The sequence below is a fragment of the Salpingoeca rosetta genome, assembly GCF_000188695.1.
Source record: "Salpingoeca rosetta unplaced genomic scaffold supercont1.39, whole genome shotgun sequence".
Classification (NCBI taxonomy): Eukaryota; class Choanoflagellata; order Craspedida; family Salpingoecidae; genus Salpingoeca; species Salpingoeca rosetta.
In genome coordinates, this window is record NW_004754895.1 from 90,937 (window position 1) to 110,614 (window position 19,678).

Genomic DNA, 19,678 nt, shown 5'->3' on the forward strand with positions numbered 1-19,678 from the left:
CCGCATCCACTACACCCCGCCGCATGTCCTCACGTCATCATCGCCATCATCGCCATCATCGCCGGCAGCTGCGTCCCTCAGCCTGACGCTTGCCCCCTCGAGCGTGTTCACGGGTGATGCGACTGCAACCACACCGGTCGCCGTCAACGCCATCACCACACATCCAACCAACGCCTCCATCACCGCAGGCACCACCTGGGTTGCTGCCTTATCACCGCCCACACGTAACCTCCCCGGCGTGGCCGTGTCACTTGCACTCCCGGAATGGCTCGCATCCACGACGACAACAGCTTCATCACCGTTGTCATCCACAGCTACTGCGCTGCCACCGACTGTTGATCTTCTGGCGGACTGGGAGGCGGTCACAGACACGGTGCTGCCTGGGCACGGCCCGCGTCTCACCACAGCTGCAACTGCACTACCACCGCCAATCCCACCAACCGTGCTGCTGTGCGAGTACGGTACACGCCCCCGCTGCAGCGCAGGTGGGCCGACCGTCTGCCACCGCTATGTCCCCGAGCAATGCCAGCCGCTGCCACCAACAAGCGCGCTGCACGCGTCGTTTGCGAGTGTGCGGCCAGACTGGGCAGACGGCAGCCTGCAGTGGCGTTTCTTCACGGACACCAGCTGCATCAGCGCCATTACCGGTGCTGCCGTCACGGCCGCATTCGACTCCTGCTTCACCGCCACCGCAGCCGCAGCCGCCACCGCGCCACCGTCGAGTGGAACAGCGGCCGTGATGCTGCGCGCTGTGCACACGTGCGACGCTGCCACGTGCTTTGAGCCGACTGGCAGTGCACCTGCACACCCCGTCATTGAGGCGGAGACGATGACGCTGTTGCTTCGTGGTGCGAGCGAGGCCGCGTGGGAGGTGGCCACCTTCACCACCCGTGGGCAGGTGCTGCGTGGCCTTCGCACCACCCGCACCCTCTCCACCCAGATTGTGACGGCGCTCATCAACCAGCAGGGTGCGCCCTTCGCCGACGGCCTTCGTGGGCAAGCGAGCGCCAGCCTCTACCTGCACGCCCGCTGCGCCCCGCTCGCCGACCGCGTGTCCTCCGTTCTTCTCGGCCCTCGCGACCACGTCGCACACCAGCCCACCATCCCCATCGTCATCCCTTGCACCGGCGACATGACGTGGGTGCATGCAGGCACGCTCGCCCTCACCCCGCTGACGGGCACCATGCAGCAGGCGCCCTCCCTCAGCGTGTCCCTGCGCAACGTCGCAGACCCAACAGCGCCGCTCGTGTTTGTCGACAAGCTCGCCCTCGCGCCGCTGGGAACGCCGCCTGTGCCGTCGCTGCTGCAGGGGCAACCCCACCCTTCATGCACGACATTCCTCACCCGCGAGGCATGCCCCGTGCCACGCTGCGAATGGAACGGTGCCGGGCGGTGCCAGTCGCCAACATCGGCCCGCTGCGGCGCGCTCCCCGCCACATCCTGCCCTGCTGACTGCCAGGTCAACACCACCACCACCACCACATCTGCAACGGCAGCACCGCTCGCGTCTGCGGTGTGCGAACTTCTGGATGGCGCAACCTCAAACCCGGCTCTGTGCTCGGAGTACGTGCTGCACGTTGCCGGCCCAACCGCCAACGCCACGGACAGCGGCAGCGGCAGCGGTGGTGGCAGTTTTGACGCTTCAGATGAGGACATTGTGGTGGCGCGTGTCTCTGACCTGATCACACCTGTAGCGCGTGTGCAGCGGTGGGTCAGTGGCGATGGAATCATGCTGGTGCACATACTCTGGTCTGCCAACATGGCTAGCACGCACACCACGCCCACGGCTGCGGTGATGGCTGCGTCTGTGTCCGACCTGTCATTCCCGCAATCGATCACGGCGCTGCTGGCATCCCCAGACCTCCTCGCCATTGCCCCGCTATCATCAGCAGCATCATCGTCGTCATCATCATCATCGTCATCATCATCATCATCGTCGTCGTCGACCATGGCGAACGACACCGCCCCAATCTCCCCCGCCCTCACCGCCAGCGCGCCCCTGCTCACGCTGGACCGCTGGGCACTGAGTACGCTCACCGTGGCGTGCCGCTGTGCTCGCGTTGCCCCGAGCGTGTCGCAGGTTGCGCCCACGCGTGCGGTGGTGGCGGTGGAGACGGCGGCAACGGGCAGTGCGCCACCCACCATCGACGTGGCGCTGAGCGGGGGCCGCGGGTTTTGGGACTGGGACGGGTTCACGCTCGTGTTCTCGCAGCTGATGCCAGACACGACGTACACCGTCACCATTGGGGTTAGCGGCGTGGGCTCCAGCACCACCGCAGCAAACAGCACCTGCAGGCATGCGGCATCATCAGCCATCTCCTTCCACACACCGCCGCTGCTGCCCAACCTCGACGCAGTCATTGCACGCCCGCTGTCGTCCAGCGAGGTGCTCTTCCAATGGACCGTGCCTGCAAGCACGTTTGCAGACGTCGCCTCCACGCTTACGGGCGTCAACGTGCCGGTATCGTTCCAGTCGCTGTTTTTCCGCGTCTTTGTCGACGGTGCGCCCATCACCACCATCCCTGCCCTGTCAGCAGAGGCACCGACTGCTGCTGTTTCGCCCTCGCATGGAGACAACACCACAAGCGGTGCCAACGATGTAAGTGACAATGGGAGCAACGGTGCCCAGCCCACTCCAACCTTCACCGCATCCCCGTGCTATGCTGACAGCCGCGGTGGCCCATACTTGCTGTCAAAGCTCATCAGCGCCATGACCTCAACGCCTCCTACGAACAGCAACGACGACGACGGCGACGACGATGATGTAGATGTTGAAGTCCTTGCGTTTGAATTGCTGGTGCAGCAGTTGCCTGCAGGCACGCGCCATCGCTTCAGCGTTCAGTTGGTCCACCCGTCTCTCGGGCCGCTTTCCCGCCGCTCTTTGCCCGTGACTGCCACCTCCATCAGCGCAGCACAACGAGTAGCACGCGTGCGCTTCAATGAGGCAACCACGCTCGGACCAGAGAGCGAATCTCGCGCGGTGTGGCTGCAATGGGAGCCAACTGTTTTGCAGGACGGCACGCGCGCGGCCGCGTACCACGTGCTTGCAGAGGACCTGTCCCTGTACGGTGTGCGCACGCCTGTGTTTGAGGACATTGTCACATCAACGGGCGTGTACTTGCGGGTGAACCGCCTATTTGAGGTTGCAGTGCGGCCCTTGTTCCTGTCGTGCTGGCTGCCAGCCAAGCAATCGTGCCTCCACTACCTCGACACGTCCGCGCTCCCGCCTGCCACCGCCATCAACGGCACACAGAACGTTGAGTTCTCGCTCACGTCTGTACCCGTCATCCTCACGCACACCATTGAAGGTGACGGGTCCGTGAGCTTTCTCCTGGCGCAGGAGCTTCAGATCACGGGGTCTACGTTTTGGGTGGTGCGTGATTCGAACAACCGCACCACGCTCGCGCCGCGCGCAAACGTTGCCTCCATCAGCAGGGACCAGGCCACCGTCAACGTGCGCGCATCTCTGCTGCCGTACACCACATACGCCTTCACCTTCCACAACAACCAGCTTCGATCCCGCCCTTACCACGTGCTGACAGCGCAGGCGCCGCCAAGCCGGCCCAGCGGGCTGTCCCCAACAGACACAACCACGCGCAGCATCTCCCTGCAGCTGACGCCACCGGATCCGCTCAATGGCGTGCTGCTGGCGTACCGCGTGCACCTCAGCACAGTCACCGACAACAGCACGCGCCCCATCGCCGCCGCTGCGCTCCCCGCAGCGCGGCTGCCTGGTGGCGGTATTGGCGCTGAGCCGCTTGTGCTGGTGGTGGACGGCCTGCAGGCTGCACGCGCGTTCTCGCTCAACGTGACAGCGCGTACAGAAGCTGGAGAGGGGCCCGGTATTGTGATTGAAGTCCTCACGGCTGCCGTGGACGCTGTGGAGGATAGCTCTACCCAGGCATCATCATCAGCATCATCAACATCATCATCATCATCATCATCGTCATCATCGTCGTCGTCGAGCCGGCCCGTGAGCAATGGTGGGATGGTGGCTGCTGCACTATCTGGGGTTGCGGTTGGCGCGGTTGCTGCCGTGCTGCTGTGGCGGGCTGCTGAGCGGCGGGTGAGGGCTGGGGAGGAGGCACGTCTCTCCAACGCAACGCTGCAGGAAGAGCTGGCGTTTGTACTGCAGAAGCGCTTTGATGGCTCCTCTGTCGGTCAGGTTGCTGCCACGGACCTGCCGTCGCTGGAGGTACGGCCGACACAAGTCATCTTCCGGCGCTCGCTCACCACCGGTCGCTTTGGGGCTGTGCATGACGCAATCTTCAAGGGCCAGCCCGTCATCGCCCACCGCCTGCACACCAACAACCGCATGTTTGATGTCGCTTCGCTTGTGGCTGAGGCGCGCGTGCTTGGGGCGCTGCACCACCCGAACATCATCGAGGTGCTCGGCATTGCATCGCAGCGCGCCCCCGTCCTCATCCTCCACGAGAAATCAGACCTGGTGCGTCTTGGTAGTTCTGCTGGTCCATGTGTGTGTCTATGTGTTTGTTTTTTTGTTTGTTTGTTTGTTGGTTGCTTGGTTGCTTGGTTGGTTGCTTGGTTTGTTGGTTGCTTGGTTGCTTGGTTGCTTGGTTTGTTGGTTGCTTGGTTGCTTGGTTGGTGGGTTGGTTTGTTGGTTGGTTGCTTGGTTGGTTGGTTGGTTGGTTGGTTGTTTGTTTGTTTGTTTGTGCGTGTGCACGCGCGCTTTGCACTCCCCTCCTCCCCGCCACAAACATCTCATCACGCATCTTGCCAACGCCACAAACACAACAACCACCGCCATCACCGCTACCACCATCACCAGGGTGACCTGAAGCGGTATGTGCAGCAGGAAGGGGAGCGGCGCGCGCTGGGGCCACAGCTGCGCGTGCCGGATCTGCTCGACTTTGCCCAGCAGATTGCAGATGGCATGCAGCACTTGCACGAGCATGGCGTGATGAACGGTGCACTGCAGCTTGACATGCTGCTCCTCTCGCGAAGCAAGAAGGTCAAGATCCACCGCCTCGCCCGTCTGGACAGCTACCAGTCGCCGTTTCCCGTCGTCAAGTTCCCTTGGAAGGTGTGTGTATGCATGCGTGTGCGAATGGACGTGTGTGTGCGCGTGCGTGTGCGTGTGCGTGTGTGTGTGTCTGAGTGTGTGTGCGTACATGTGTGTGCGTGTGGCTCGACGTGTTGATGTTTACTCGCCAAAGTGCTGCTGGCATTCGCCTCGCTGATGCCCGCCTTCATCACGTTCGTTCATCTGTTCATGCAGGCGCTTGAGCTGCTGTCTGGGGCGTCTGATTTGACCAAAGCAACGGATGTGTGGGCATTCGGTGTCGTCATGTGGGAGCTGCTGACCAATGGCCAGAAGCCGTTCGCGGGCATGTCGGAGCAAGACGTGCTGGCCATGCTATCGTCAGGCCAACGGTACGTCGCGCGCTGTATTGTGTGCATGTGCTTATTTGTGTGTATGTGTGTGTGTTTGTCTGCGTGTGCGTTGTGCGCGTGTGTGTTGTATGTGTGTGCGTGTGCGTGTGCGTGTGCGTGTGCGTGTGCGTGTGCTTGTGCATTTGTATGTGTGCTTTCACTCCTTTGCTTACAGTTCGCATGCGCCCTGTGTTCCCCGATCAACACATCACGGACCCCCCCTTGCAGGCTATCGCCGCCGTCAGCAGCAAACGACCGCATGCGTGCGTTGATGATGAGTTGCTGGCACCAGACGCCTGCCCATCGCCCCGTCTTTCCCGATTTGGTGGACCGCCTCGAGAGCGAGATCGCCATCCAGCGCGGTGCGTCTGCTGCTGCTGCTGTGAATGATGTGATGCGCCATTGGTGTTGAGACCAGTTCTGGGTTGTTGTGGGTTGTATCTTGGCTTGTGCCGTCCGTTGTGGGGTGCTTCGATGCCTGTGCAGCACTCTTGCTTGCTTGTGGGTTCTTTGTGTGTTGGTCGTGCAACTCTTCGCCACTGCAAGCCCTTGTCATTGCATTCATCGCCTCACACAACATTGTACGCAATTTCACACACAGGTGCAATGGAACACCACAAGGCGCAGCTGAACAAGAAGTACAACTTTGGCGGTCCATCGTAACGTGGTCTCACCTCCTCGTCTCCCTTTGTTTCTGTGATTGTAATCGACCAAACACGCATTCCACGTCCCTCCATCCAGTTCATGCATCATCATCATGTCAAGCCTTCTTCTACCTTGTTGCTCGTAGAGCTTGCCCCCCCCCCTCCTGTTCTCCTGCCCTTGGTTATGGCTTAGCCGAACGCGTGGGTGTGTATGTGTGTGTAATAAACGACGCCAATGACCGCGTGCGTGCGACAAAATACAAACAAGAGTCGCATCGTGAGCACCAGCAGGGGGTGGAAGAGATATCGGGGCTGAATAGCAACAGTCGCACGCAGGCAGTCGTGCATGCTATGTGTGGGTACAAGGCGCACAAGCGCGAGAACAAGACAACAAACGCAAACGGCATGCGAACAATCAAACTCGATTACGGCTCAGAAGGAAGCACGGAATAAAAGGAGGAAGACAACAGAGGTGCGTGCAGGTAATGTGATGTGGTGGTATGAGGCAGGAAGAGGAGAGAGGTTGTGTGTGTGTGTGTGTGTGTGTGTGTGTGTGTGTGTGTGTGTGTGTGTGTGTGTGTGTGTGTGTGTGTGGTGTGTGTGTGTGTGTGTGGTGTGTGTGTGTGTGTACATGTCAGGAGATAAAAGAGTGGAATCAAATTGGGGGTGGCGGTGGGAGGAAGACGCCACTCCCCGTCGTGCTCGACGATGATGACGACTGCTGCTGTTGTGCTGGCATTGGTGGTCGTGGCTGCTGCTGTTGCGGCAGGCGCGGTGGCGGGCCACTTGGCGCACTCTTGCCCGGCACCTGGATGCTCTTGAAGATTTCGGGTGGCAATCGCCTGAAGCCGTGCTTGACTTCCTCCTTCTCCTTCTTGATCATCACCTCCCGCTTGAAGTTTGGCAGATGGGACAGCTCCTGTTCCCGCTGCCGCCAGTAGTTGTCGATGGCCTGCTGCTTCAGCGCTGGCAGCATGGCCTGTCGAGGAGACGATCGAGGGGTGTGAGTGGGTGCATCATGAGTGAATGGTGTGTGCATGGCAAGCGCGAGCGTTTCGAGGCAAGACATGCAGCGCGTGAAAACGCGATGAATATGTTGTTACAAGACAACAAAAACGCGCCTTGACAAAACAAACAAACAAACACGTGTACCTCTGCCTCCTTCCGCTCGAGCACTTTGCGTTTCCACGTGGGCACGCCCTGCCAGCGCTGCTGCTCCGCCTCCTCCTCGGCCTCGCGCTGGCGGTCGGGCTCAGTCAACCGCTGCTGCCGCCGCTCCTTCGCCAGCTGCGGTGTGGAAAGCGATGAGGCACAAGGGAGGGTGAGGTGGTGCAGGTGGCGTTGAGGGGTCGTGGTCATGCTTGCGGTGATGCAAACAAACAAACAAACAAACAAACAAACAAACAAACACACAAACAAACAAACAAACAAACAAACAAACAAACAAACAAACAAACAAACAAACAAACAAACACACAAACAAACAAACAAACAAACAAACAAACAAACAAACAAACAAACAAACAAACAAAAAAACACACCTTGATCCAATTGGGCGACCGCTCGCCCTGCAGTGGCGGCGGCTTGTACGCCTGCGCCTGCTGCTGTTGCTGCTGTTGCTGCTGTTGCGCCTGTTGCTGTGTCAACTTTGGCGGCGCTGGCTCCCGGTTCATGCGCTGCAGTGCCCACGGGCTCGAAAGCGAAGCGGCGGTCGCAGACGACGAGGCCAACCCTGCCGATGACGCTGGTGGTGGTGGCGGCGGCGCTGCCGAGGTGGTTGATGGCATGACGGCGGTCGGTGGTGGGCGGCTCTGTACACGTTGCTGTTGCTGCTGTTGTTGCAGGTATTGTTGCTGGTGTTGCTGTTGCTGTTGCGGTTGTTGCTGCTGTTGGTTTCTGCTGCCGAGTAAAGCATCGAGTCGTCGCTGTTTGTTCGCCTCCACCTCCCGTAGCCACGGCGGCCGCGTGCCTTCAGCCTCCTGCACAGCAAACGGCTGTGTTGCCTGCAAAGATGACCCATACACCGGTGCCGCTGCTGTCGCCGCGGCGAATGCGGGCTGCTGCTGTTGTGAGTACGATGCCTGCTGGTAGCCAGCCTGCTGCTGCTGTTGTTGTTGCGGTGGCTGATAGACTGGCTGTGTTGGCGGGTATGCCTGCGACTGCGGTTGGTATGGCTGGGCGTATGTGGCTGCTTGCTGCTGTTGTGTGGGAGGTGGTGGCGGTGGCACTGCACCAGGCGTCCGTTTGTTCAAGATGTTGTCCAGCTGACTTCGCTTCTGCAACAATTCTTGCTGCGATTGCTGCTGTTGCTGCTGCTGCTGTTGCTCAAACACTTGTTGCTGCTGCTGGTGCTGTTGCTGTTGCTGTGAAACTCCCCACGCTGACGCTGCCTGTTGCTGTTGTTGTTGCGGCTGCTGGTATTGTGCGGCTGCTGCTGTTGTAGCCGGGCGCAGCTGCGGCACTGGCACCGGTTCTGGTGGGAGGATGGTGGTGCCTGTCGTCGTGCCGCGAGCAACATTAGCAAGCGGTCGCCTCACGTCTGCAGCCCACGGCGGCAGCACAGCAGCGGTGTCGCTGCTGTCATCGTTGCCTTTATCTGCACCCGCTGAGGACGATTCGAGGCGTTTCTTGCGCTTGAACCACGCCTTCAGGGTTGGGTCCTGTTGGAGAACAGCAAACAGGCACACAGGCGGCAATAATAAAAAAAAACGTAGTCGTGGTGGTGGTGGTGGTGGCAGTGGTGGGGTGAGATGATAGGACGTGAAGTGACTCCAGGAGCACACCAAAGCAGAGCTAAAACCCCGAACGCAAGCGCGACAACAAGCACAAGATCCCGCAACAGCCAAACTAAAACTAAACGCAGCGCGTACCAAACCATCGTCGTCGTCGTCGTCGTCGTCATCAACGTCAGGTCCAGCCTCGGCCCGAACGCGCTCACGTGCAGCAGCAGCAGATGGCGCTGTCTCTTTGCCTGCAAGCACCGCGGCGCCTGTTGCTGCAGACCCTTCCTTCTCCTCATCTTCCTCGATTTCCGCTTCCTCACCCTCCGCTTGCTCCTCCCCACTCTTCTCGTCTTCCTCCTTCTCCTTCTCCTTCTCCTCCTCTTCATCCTCGCTCTTGCCCCTCTCCACACCGCCTGCTGCTGCCCCTGTTGCCGACGGCCCCGCAATCAACCCGCCAGGCGGTGGTGGCGGTGGTGGTGGTGGTGGTGGCGGTGGCGGAGGTGGAGGAGGTGGCGCTGTTGTGGATGCACTGCCAGTTGCTTGCGCATCGCCATTAGGGCTCGTGTCATCATTGCTGGACGGCTGAACAGCGGCTGCGGCGGTGCCCTGTGAGAGGGAGGTGCGAGTGCTGACGGCAATATCGCGTGATGCCTTCCTCGACGCCACGGCGATGGAGGCTACATCTGCCGTGTCCACATCGTCCGCCCCAGGCTCAACCTCGTGTATTGCCGTGCTGCTACCACCCTTGCTCTCGTCCCGGCTACCTCTGCTGCGGGCACCGGCGCCACCGGAGCCGCGCGCAGACACGCGGCGTGCCCCCGTGTCGGTCGGTGTTGGCTGCGGCGACTCGCGCCCGCGGAACAGCAGCGTCACAAACTCGTCAAACTTGGGCAGGTGGTCGTTGTTGATGAAGGGGCGGATGGCCTTGAACAGGTCCTGCCTGTCCTGTCCGCACAGGCGATAGAACTTGTTGCAAAACGGCATGATGCCAATGCCGCCCTGCAGTGCACGGTACGAGCGCATGAGGGCAGCAAACTCAGACAGCTCGTCATCGTCAAGTTCCGACTGCAGCAGCTGCATGAAGTCGATCACCGTGCCCATGTCGCCAACAGCGCCCTGCGACGCCTGCACGGGCTTGAACGCCGCCGTCTCCTCGAGCAACGCTGCCTTGGACTTCTCTCGCTTGCTGCCGCGCACCAGCCGCTTCGACCGGCGTGTGCTGCCTCCGCTGGTGACCCCGCCAATGCTTGACCCGCGGCCTGCCGTGTGCAAGAAGTCGCCCGTGTCGTCGTCGCTCCTGAACCCGCCCACGTCATCTGACGCGTACATGCGCGGCGGCAGCGGGGGCGCTGGCGGCAGGTCGTCGACGGGGTGCGCCTCCTCAAAGGGGTGGGCCTGCTTGAATGCCTCGGCGATCATGCGCTCGATCAGCGAGCACACCTCTGTGGCGCGTCGCTCGTCGCCAATCTCAAGCACGTGCGCAAAGAACTCGCCCGTGTCCGGGTCACCTGTCTTGATCAGCAGGGCGAAATGCCCCTCCGCCTCCTGCACGCAGTTGTAGCTGGCCACGGCGTACAGGGGCTCTCGCATCAGCGGTGGCTCAGACATCATCTGGTCCGTGATCTTCAGCCCATACACGGAGACGGTGAGGATGGAGATGTCTGTGTTGGGCAGCCGCCAGGGCAGCAGGCCGTCGTACTTGGCGCTGTCAATGACGTCCAGCACCTCCGAGCGTGACGAGAGGCACGACCAGTCTGTCAGGTCCTCAATCACGCCATAGTACTTGACGAAGAATTGGGCAGCGCCGCGAACGACCGCCGAAGGTGGCAGTCCATATGCGCGACTCAGCTCGTCGGCCAGCATCTCGCACTCGTCCTTGTACTGCATGGCCATGCGCTTCTGTTTGCTGTCGCGCGGGCTCCCGTGCAGCTGCAACCACGACGAAAACCTGCACATCATGTGGCGGGGGGGGGGTGAGTGTGTGTGCGTGTGTGTGTGGGTGTGGGTGTTGGGAGGGGGGAGTGAGTGAGTGTGGGTGTGTGAGCGAGTGAGTGAGTGAGTGAGTGAGTGAGTGTGGGTGTGTGAGTGAGTGAGTTGAATGAGTGTGCGAGTTGAGTTAGTTGAATGAGTGAGTGAGTGAGTGAGTGAGTAATGTGTTGGAGGTTGTCAATGTTGGACAGGTGGTTGTGCAGGTGATGGTGATTTGGAGCGATGCAGCAAGGACAAACACACATGCCCGATCACTGCACCCCCACGCACACGCTCACTTTTCAACAGCGACAAGGTACATGTCGCGAGCGTTTTGCCACTGCCCAGAATCTGCAAGCTCAGACGCACGCCACTTGGCATTGACGCCAACTGCAAGAGAGCGGGAATTGCAGGCAAATGAGAAATGAAACGACAGAGTGAGATGATGAACAAAAGTTCATCGGCATGATAGCATGTGCACGAACACACTCACACACGCATGCACGCACCTTGGAACTGAAAGTCCTTTGGATCGTCTGACATGCTGGGCGTGACGGTGCTGGCTGTGGACCTTCGGTTGTTTTTCTGCGCGCATACACAACGTGGCCAACGCGTGAGCATGTATGATCACACGTTTGCAGATAAGGGGGGATGCAAGGCCGTGGAACAACGAATCAGCACACAGAAGGACGGAGATGAAGATCGTCAAAGTGCACACAAGTGCATATAGGTGGACATGCAGACATACAGACACACACACACATACATACACACAGACACACACGCACAGACACACACACCCACACCCACACACACACACACTCGGACGCCACTGCCACCTTGTTGTCTTTCCCGTCCTGGAATGCAGGGTTGCTTGAAAGTGTGGTGGCGACAACGCTGACTTGTCGTGTGAGGTGCTTTCCTTTCTTCTTCTTGTTCTTCACGCCCTTGCCCTTCTTACGCTGCTGCTTCTTCTTGTCCTTTTTCTTCTTCTTCTTCTTCTTCTTCTTCTTCTTGTTGCTGCCGTCGCCCTCGTCATCGCTGCTGCTGCTGCCCATGTCGCTGGAATCAAACGGAGCAGCGGAACTGCTGTCCATGTCGTCACCGTCAAGGTCAGCGAACGCACGGTGAAACGAGGCTGCTGCCGCCTGCGCCACCTGTCCATCGCCACTTGCCCCGTCGCCACCAGCACCATCGCCAGCGCCTGCTGTGATGGGCGTTGTCTTCTTCTTCTTGTTCCTCCCCCACCCCATATTGGCCGGTTGTCGTTGTTGTTGTTTTTGGGGAGGTTGGCTTGTGTTTTGCAAATTGCGGTCGACCGTTCCGCACACCATGAAAAGGGTGGTTTACAATTTGCAACCCTATCCAAGCAAAAACGTGATTTGTTTGAAGATGTAGCCAATTTTCGCAATCCGCACAACTTGCTGCCAATGCCTCGCGTTGCTGGTTCGTGAAGTGCTGCAGCGTGCTGTGCTGTCTGTGCTGTCTGTGGTTGCTTCGCTTGGCGATGGATGATGGTGGTGTAGGATTGAGAGAAAAGAGGAGGGGTAGAGAGGGAGAGGGGGAGAGGGTGTGAAGAGGAGGGAGAGTGGAAGTGGATTCGACACCATGCATGCGTGCAATGTATATGTATGGCATGACAGCCTCTTGTTTTGTTTACACTCACTGGCTGGGCCTTTCTTTCCCTTTGTTCACTGACGGATGTGCGTGGTGTGCATGTCTGCAGGTCTTGTTCTCTCTCTCTCTCTCTCTCTCTGTCAGTCGTTGCTTGACCTTTTTGCACAACTACATCATGATGCTGTCTCGCGCCATCAAGTTTGCGCCCGCTGCGCGCAGCCTCTCCACCTCCGTCCAGGTTGGTGTGTGTGTGTGTGTGTGTGTGTGTGCGTGTGTGTGTGTGAACGACTTTGTGTGCGTGTGAACGACTGTGTGTGTGAACGACTTTATGTGTGTGTGAACGACTTTGTGTGCGTGTGAACGACTGTGTGTGTGAACGACTTTATGTGTGTGTGTGTGTGTGAACGACTTTATGTGTGTGTGTGTGTGTGTGAACAACTTCGTGTGCGTGTGTGTGTGAACGACTTCATGCGTGTGCGTGAACGACGGCGTTGGCTGTGCGCGTATGAAACTTGCATTTTTCTGCACCACTGTTCAACGGCACATGTTCACCCTTGACCCCTTCACGCAGAACAACATGAAGGTTGCCGTGCTTGGCGGTGCTGGTGGTATTGGCCAGCCCCTGTCCATGCTGATGAAGCTGTCGCACCCGCCCGCCTTTGTGGACGAGGTTGCCGTGTACGATATCCAGCACGCCAAGGGTGTCGCGGCTGACCTCAGCCACATTGACACCGCCGCCAAGGTGTGCGTTTGTCGGTGTGTATGAAGGGGTTTGCGTGCTTGCGCGCGCGCGTGTGTGTGTGTGTGTGCTTGCATATGTGTGTGTGTGTGTGTATGTGCACCGCTTTTGCTTTTGTGTCACTTCTTTGCTCACCCTCCCCCCCCCCCAATCCATTTCCCGACCATTAACTTGTCCACGTTGGTGTAGGTCACTGGCCACGACGGCGAGGGCGAGCTTGCCGATGCCCTCAAGGGCTCCAACATTGTCATCATCCCCGCCGGTGTTCCCCGCAAGCCAGGTGCTTTATGCCGCGGGGGGTACTTCGAAATTGCATGTTTGCACGATACCGTGTGCAACAAATGTGTGAACGTGCTTGCTTGCACTCTGATGACTCTGTTCGCTATGTTGAGCGTTGCCGCGTTGCTTTCTCTCTCTCTCTCTCCCCCCTCACCATGACATTTCCCCCTATCATCCCCCCCCCCAAAAACAATCCCCCGTGCGTGTGTGTCAGGCATGACCCGCGATGATCTCTTCAACACCAACGCCTCCATCGTCGCCTCCCTCGCCGAGGCCTGCGCCATGTACGCACACGCACACCCTATTGTCACGTGTTGTCTCGTGCACGTCCCCTTCCACCTCGCCCCTCTTTCTGAGCTGTGTCGCTGCTTTACTAACGCACCCTCCCCTCTCCCCTTCCTCCTCCACATCGCCACCATGACTGTCACGCGTTGTTTGTCGATGTTGCAGCAACTGCCCCGAGGCGTGCATTGCTGTCATCTCCAACCCCGTCAACAGCACCGTCGCCATTGCTGCTGAGGCCCTCAAGAAGCACGGCGTCTACGACCCGCGCCGGTAACCGCCACGGCCGCTGCCATATCGCGCTGCGGGCGTGTGTGTGTGTGTGTGTGTGTGTTCGTGTGTATGTGTGTGCTTGTGTGTGTGTGTTCGTGTGTGTGTAGCTCTGTGTGTAGCTCTGTGTGTAGCTGTTTTTATGTTCCTATGTGTACATGGTTCTAATTGTGTCGCTCATTGTGTGGCACGGCTCACTCTTCTCGCCAACTCGCCCACCCACTCTTATTCCCCCGATTTAACACAACGTGGCAGCCTGTTTGGTGTGACGACGCTGGATGTTGTGCGTGCGCGCACGTTCATTGCTGGCAAGAAGGGCTTTGACCCCAAGGACGTCTCTGTTCCCGTCATTGGCGGCCATGCAGGCGGCACCATCCTGCCCCTCCTCTCCAGGGTACGCCACAACACACGCGTGTGCATGCACGCGTGTGTCTATGTGTGTGTGTGTGTGTGTGTCTGTGTATGTATGTGAAAGCGTGTATTGTATTGCGCCTGCATGTGCGAGTGCGTCTGTGTCTCACGTGCTGGTTCTTGCTCGTTCCACGTGCGCAACACACCTCTGACACTCAATCCATCCCTCACCCCCCTCCCTCCTTGCGGTGTGCAGACCGAGCCTGCGACGTCGTTCACGGACGAGGAGCGCGACGCGTTGACGCACCGCATCCAGAACGGCGGCACCGAAGTCGTCGAGGCAAAGGCCGGCGCTGTACGTCCACGCCCGCTCGCGGCCCTGTGCCGTCTGCTTTGTGTGTGTGTGTGTGTGTGTGTGTGTGTGTGTGTGTGTGTGTGTGTGTGTGTGTGTGTGTGTGTGTGTGTGTGTGTGTGTGTGCGTGCGTAAGTGTGTGCGTAAGTGTGTGCGTAAGTGTGCGTGTGTATCTGTGAATGTGTATCTGTGAATGTGTCTGTGTGAATGTGTCTGTGCGTTGCACCGTGTCTGTATGGTTCATGTCTTGTGCATGGCCTGAACGTTTGCATCTGCAAATCTGCAAATTGCATCGCTACCCCTCCGCTGATGCTCATCTCCATCGGCACCTCCTCGTAACCCAGGGTTCTGCCACGCTCTCCATGGCCTGGGCCGGCGCCCAGTTCGCTTTTGCCGTGAGTTGCACTCAACACAGCTTGCGCAATGCAGATGCGTTGCATGCCGTGCCGTGCACACTTGCATCCCTCGACACTCGCGCACACGTTGTGTGTGACTTGTTTCAATGATGCGCAACACCCATACTCACTCACGCACTGACGCACACCCTTCCTTCTTCCTATCCGTCACTTGGCACCTGCAGCTCGTGCGCGCCCTGAACGGCGAGAAGAACGTTGTTGAGTGCACGATGGTTGAGTCTGACGTCACGTCCTGCCAGTACTTCTCCAGCCAAGTCGAGCTCGGCGTAAGTAGTGTGTGACATGTGGCATGTGTGTGTGTGTGTGACATGTGGCGTGTGTGTGTGCGTGGGGGTGTGTGTGACATGTGGCGTGTGTGTGTGTGTGTGTGTGTGTGTGTGTGTGCTTGGCATGTGTGTGCCACGTGCATGACGTGTAAGCGCGCTGGTGTGATTGACGGTTTGATTTGCGTCGAGCTCAACGAGCAGTCTGGTAGCCGAGTGCGCTGTGCTGCTGCCCTTGTTGACACGACATCACGTCACACCATGCCCTGTTTTGGCTCACGTGTGGTTTCGCATGCGTGTCTTGCAAACAGGTGAACGGTGTTGAGCGCAACCTCGGCCTGGGCGACCTCAGCGACTACGAGAAGCAGAAGCTCGAGGCAGAGGTGCGGCACCCTGAGTGGAGGAGCAGTGGTTGTGTGTGAGCGAAATGCAAGCGCTTTTGTGTGTGCAAACATGGATCTTCCCTCTTGACACGCTCACACACTCTCACACACACACACACACTCTCTCTCACACACACACACTCTCTCTCACATACGCACACACACGCACACACACACACACACTCTCTCTCTCTCTCTGTGTGTTTTGCCCGCATTGCAGGTCATCCCTGAGCTGCAGAAGAGCATTGAGAAGGGCCAGAAGTGGTTCCACGAGCAGTACCAGAAGTAAACACTTCGCATCTTCACACACACACACACACACACACACATGCATCCCCCTACATCCCACATCTATACGCAACGCGCTACACGTTGACCACATCCTCCACAGTGCTTTCCTTTGCTCTGCCTACGCGTGCTGTCATTCCCCCCTCCTCCTTTGCGTGCTCCTCCGCTAGCCACCTCCCTCCCCTACATACACCATCAAATAAGACAGCAAGACAGAGGGAGCGTGCTGTGAGATGTGCTTCAACACCAACGTCACACGCGGTGGCCGAACGCAACAGCAGTTCAGTTACAAAACCACACAAAGTGCTGGCGTAATTAATTGCACAAACAACACAAGAGCATCCACGTTCACTGACCACTACCACTGGCAACGACAGCCTTGATCTCACACTCGCTCATTTACAACGCCGGAGTGAGAGCGACATCGCGAACCACACACACGCACACGCACGCGTACGCACGCCGAGACAAACGCAGGCACACCCACCATGGACGCAAAGCGCGCAAAGACTGGTGCCGACGAAGGCAACAAGACGGTCGTGCTGGCCTACAGTGGCGGCCTCGACACATCTTGCATCCTCGTATGGCTCATTGAGCAAGGCTACGACGTCGTCGCATACCTGGTGTGTGTGTGTGTGTGTGTCTGTATGTATCTGTGTGGGTCTGTGTGTGTGTGTGTGTGTGTGTGTGTGTCTGTATGTATCTGTGTGTGTGTGTCTGTGTCTGTGCGCGTGCACGCGGACATGTGCTTGATGCCATCAGCGGCTGTGCGCTTGATGGTCTCAGCTGAAGGAGATGCGCAGCGGCTGTGCGCTTGATGGTCTCAGCTGAAGGAGATGCGCAGTGGTATCGCTGCCACTGTCAAGTGTATGCCATACACGCACACATGTGCCACTGATTGACCTCGGGGTCACCTGTCTTCAATGAACACCTCCACTTCCCCCTCCTCCTCTCACCCCACGCCTTCCTGCTCACCTTCTTCGCCAAGGCCGTGTACATCGAGGACCTGAAGGAAGAGTTCATCCGCGACTTCATCTACCCGACGGTGCAGGCCGCCAAGGCCGTGTACATCGAGGACCTGAAGGAAGAGTTCATCCGCGACTTCATCTACCCGACGGTGCAGGCCAACGCCATCTACGAGGACCGCTACCTCATGGGCACCGCCATCGCCCGCCCCTGCATTGCCCGTCGCCAGATTGAGATTGCCAAGAAGGAGAACGCGGGCTTCGTCTCCCACGGCGCCACCGGCAAGGGCAACGACCAGATTCGCTTCGAGCTCACCTACTACGCCCTCCAGCCATCCATCACGGTGCGGTCGCATGTCATGTGAAAATGTGTGTGTGTGTTGATGTGTTTCTGAGTGCATATGCTGTTGGGCTGCATCTTCCCCTTTCTCCTCTCATCCCTCCTCCCCCTCCCCCTTCCAACACCCAAAAGGTGATTGCGCCGTGGCGTGACCCGGCCTTCTACAAGCGGTTTGCGGGGCGGAAGGATCTGTTTGAGTACGCCAAGCAACACGGCATCCCACTCCCCGTCACCCCGAAGAGCCCATGGAGCATGGACGCAAACCTCATGCACATCAGGTGACGGCCCTGACGCTGGTGGTGGTCGGTGGTTTCGAAGAGGTGCACTGTGGTGTGTGTGGTCGCTGCTCTGCATGCTATGAGTTCTCACACAACGAGAAGAGTTCTGGCCAGAACCTCCACTTCCCCTGCCCCGCCCTCCGCTTGCTGGGTCCACCCCCTTCAACCCCTCCAACCTCTTCGCTCTCCTCACTTCCCCGCTTGCTGCGTCATTGGCCTGCACCAACACCAGCTACGAGAGCGGGGTGCTTGAGAACCCGTCTGCCCACGCGCCACCGGGCATCTTCAACATGACGACCGACCCCGAGAAGGCGCCGCAGGAGCCGACGACACTTGCCATCGAGTTCAAGCACGGCGTCCCAGTCAAGGTGGGGGGGGGCTTGTTGTGGATGTTTGTGTGTGTGTATCTATGCGTGATGTGTGTATCTATGTCTGTCTGTGTCTGTGTCTGTGTGTGTATGTGTGTGTGTGTGTGTTGCGTCAGCGCCGTGGCGTCCCCTCTGCTCTATGCCTTCCCCCCGCCGCTCACAACACCACTTCACCCTTTATTAGGTGACGAACAAGACGGAGGGCGTGACGAAGGACGGTATCGTGGAAATGTACCTGTACCTGAACGAGGTTGCCGGCAAGCACGGTGTCGGCCGCATCGACATTGTCGAGAACCGCTTCATCGGCATGAAGGTGCAGCCATCCGTATCTGTGTGTGTGTGTGTCTGTGTGTCTGTCTGTGTGTACGTGTGTGTGTGTGTGTGTGTGTGTGTGCATGATGCAACTACCTAATCGCGTTGGCCCTCACCGCCATCACCGCCACCCTTTCCGCCATCGACCAGAGCCGGGGCGTGTACGAGACGCCAGCGGGACAGGTGCTGCGCGAGGCGCACATTGACATTGAGGCGCTGACAATCGACCGGGAAGTGCGCAAGATCCGCGACATGCTCTCATCCAAGATGACCGAGCAGGTGATGGTTTGGATGACTGGTGGCAATGGTTGGTGGTGGGTGGTGATGGTGATGGCAAACCAGGGGAGAGTCGTTGTACGTTAAGGCGAAGATGCTGTTGTTGAAGACAAGGAGGTGTACAATTGCACACCAGCCCTGCCATTTCATGCATCATCATTCCCAGTCCGTGACGGACCTTCACAAGCTCTCACCTGCCGTCGCCACCACCAACCCACAACCGTCACTGCCTTTACCGCCATCATCACGACAGGTGTACCACGGGTTCTGGTGGAGCCCCGAGGCGCTGTACGTGCGCAAAGCGATTGCGCAGAGCCAGGAGGACGTGGAGGGCGTCGTTGAGGTGAGCACACGCACATGCACATGCACATGCACATGCACATGCACATGCACACACATGCGGATTCGTGTGGTCGTTTTTATCTGCTGTCATGTTCGCTTGCGGTGTGCTCATGGTCAGTGCCGCACTGCAACAACCGCCACATCTCACACAATCCCACCACACAACTTCACGGTGTGTGTGTGTGTGTGTGTGTGTGTGTGTGTGTGTGTGTGTGTGTGTGTGTGTGTGCAGCTGAAGCTGTACCGGGGCAACGTGTACATCCTCGGGCGGTCGTCGCCAAAGAGCCTTTACGATGAGGAGCTCGTGAGCATGGACGTCGAGGGCGAGTACGACCCAAAGACGGCAGAGGGTGAGTCATTGGCCTGCTTGAACGTATGTTGTGTGTGTGTGTGTGTGTGTGTGTGTGTCTGTCTGTCTGCCCATCTGTCTGCCAATCTGTCTGCCCATCTGTCTGCGTCACCAACACAACCTCACCCACAACCTTACCCACCTCCTCTCAACCATCACCAGGCTTCATCAAGGTGAACGCACTGCGCCTGCGGGAGTACGGACGTCTCCGCGGCCCCGCTGACGAGTCCACAAAGCAGTGATGCGCACGCACAGTGTTGCTTGCAGGCACGCTCATCGGTCGTGATGGCGGGCGATGGACAGCCCTCTCCTGCTTTTTGCTTCTGGCTGGTTGCGTTGGTGGTTCGTGTTGCATTGAATAGAGTCAACTTCGGCAAAGACAACAACATCTGCAATGCAATGTAGCCTTTCTTTACTTGTCATGAGATGCACAGAACTGAGCAGTGTCAGGAGAGAAAGCAACACACACACACACACAC

General features: G+C 58.6%; 4 protein-coding genes across 4 annotated transcripts in view; 3 read left to right on the forward strand and 1 right to left on the reverse strand.

Annotated features, from left to right (window-relative positions):
- Positions 1-6,280, forward strand: part of PTSG_11064 (TK protein kinase) — an 8,314-nt gene extending 2,034 nt beyond the window's left edge. The window contains exons 4-8 of the mRNA XM_004987926.1: positions 1-4,447; positions 4,790-5,044; positions 5,240-5,394; positions 5,623-5,756; positions 5,996-6,280. The exon at positions 1-4,447 is cut by the window's left edge and continues 133 nt beyond it. Coding sequence (XP_004987983.1) covers positions 1-4,447; positions 4,790-5,044; positions 5,240-5,394; positions 5,623-5,756; positions 5,996-6,057 — 5,053 coding nt within the window. The 3' untranslated portion in view covers positions 6,058-6,280. The remainder of the gene's footprint in view (positions 4,448-4,789; positions 5,045-5,239; positions 5,395-5,622; positions 5,757-5,995) is intronic.
- A 413-nt stretch (positions 6,281-6,693) lies between these two features.
- On the reverse strand, positions 6,694-11,982 carry PTSG_11065 (uncharacterized protein; the record flags this gene model as incomplete). Its single annotated transcript, XM_004987927.1, has 7 exons — positions 6,694-7,017; positions 7,191-7,325; positions 7,580-8,698; positions 8,909-10,709; positions 11,029-11,119; positions 11,239-11,314; positions 11,569-11,982. The coding sequence occupies 7 exons, from the start codon at positions 11,980-11,982 to the stop codon at positions 6,694-6,696; spliced, it is 3,960 nt and encodes a 1,319-aa protein (XP_004987984.1).
- A 160-nt stretch (positions 11,983-12,142) lies between these two features.
- Positions 12,143-16,187, forward strand: PTSG_11066 (malate dehydrogenase). The gene is made up of 12 exons (XM_004987928.1): positions 12,143-12,175; positions 12,456-12,584; positions 12,918-13,088; positions 13,275-13,365; positions 13,579-13,648; positions 13,815-13,919; positions 14,172-14,310; positions 14,524-14,622; positions 14,964-15,014; positions 15,200-15,301; positions 15,610-15,681; positions 15,902-16,187. Exons 2-12 carry the CDS (start codon positions 12,522-12,524, stop codon positions 15,968-15,970), a joined length of 1,032 nt encoding a protein of 343 aa, XP_004987985.1. The 5' UTR covers positions 12,143-12,175; positions 12,456-12,521; the 3' UTR covers positions 15,971-16,187.
- A 270-nt stretch (positions 16,188-16,457) lies between these two features.
- On the forward strand, positions 16,458-19,604 carry PTSG_11067 (argininosuccinate synthetase 1; the record flags this gene model as incomplete). Its single annotated transcript, XM_004987929.1, has 9 exons — positions 16,458-16,592; positions 16,958-17,278; positions 17,407-17,552; positions 17,785-17,920; positions 18,105-18,233; positions 18,383-18,511; positions 18,762-18,851; positions 19,083-19,200; positions 19,362-19,604. The coding sequence occupies 9 exons, from the start codon at positions 16,458-16,460 to the stop codon at positions 19,439-19,441; spliced, it is 1,284 nt and encodes a 427-aa protein (XP_004987986.1). The 3' UTR covers positions 19,442-19,604.
- Between the last annotated feature and the right edge of the window lie 74 nt (positions 19,605-19,678).

Coding starts and splice junctions, on each gene's coding strand:
- PTSG_11066 (XM_004987928.1), top strand. CDS start 12,522: ATGATGCTGTCTCGCGCCATCAAGTTTGCGCCCGCTGCGCGCAGCCTC. Junction 12,585..12,917: donor GCCTCTCCACCTCCGTCCAG/GTTGGTGTGTGT, acceptor CCCTTCACGCAG/AACAACATGAAGGTTGCCGT. Junction 13,920..14,171: donor GGCGTCTACGACCCGCGCCG/GTAACCGCCACG, acceptor ACAACGTGGCAG/CCTGTTTGGTGTGACGACGC.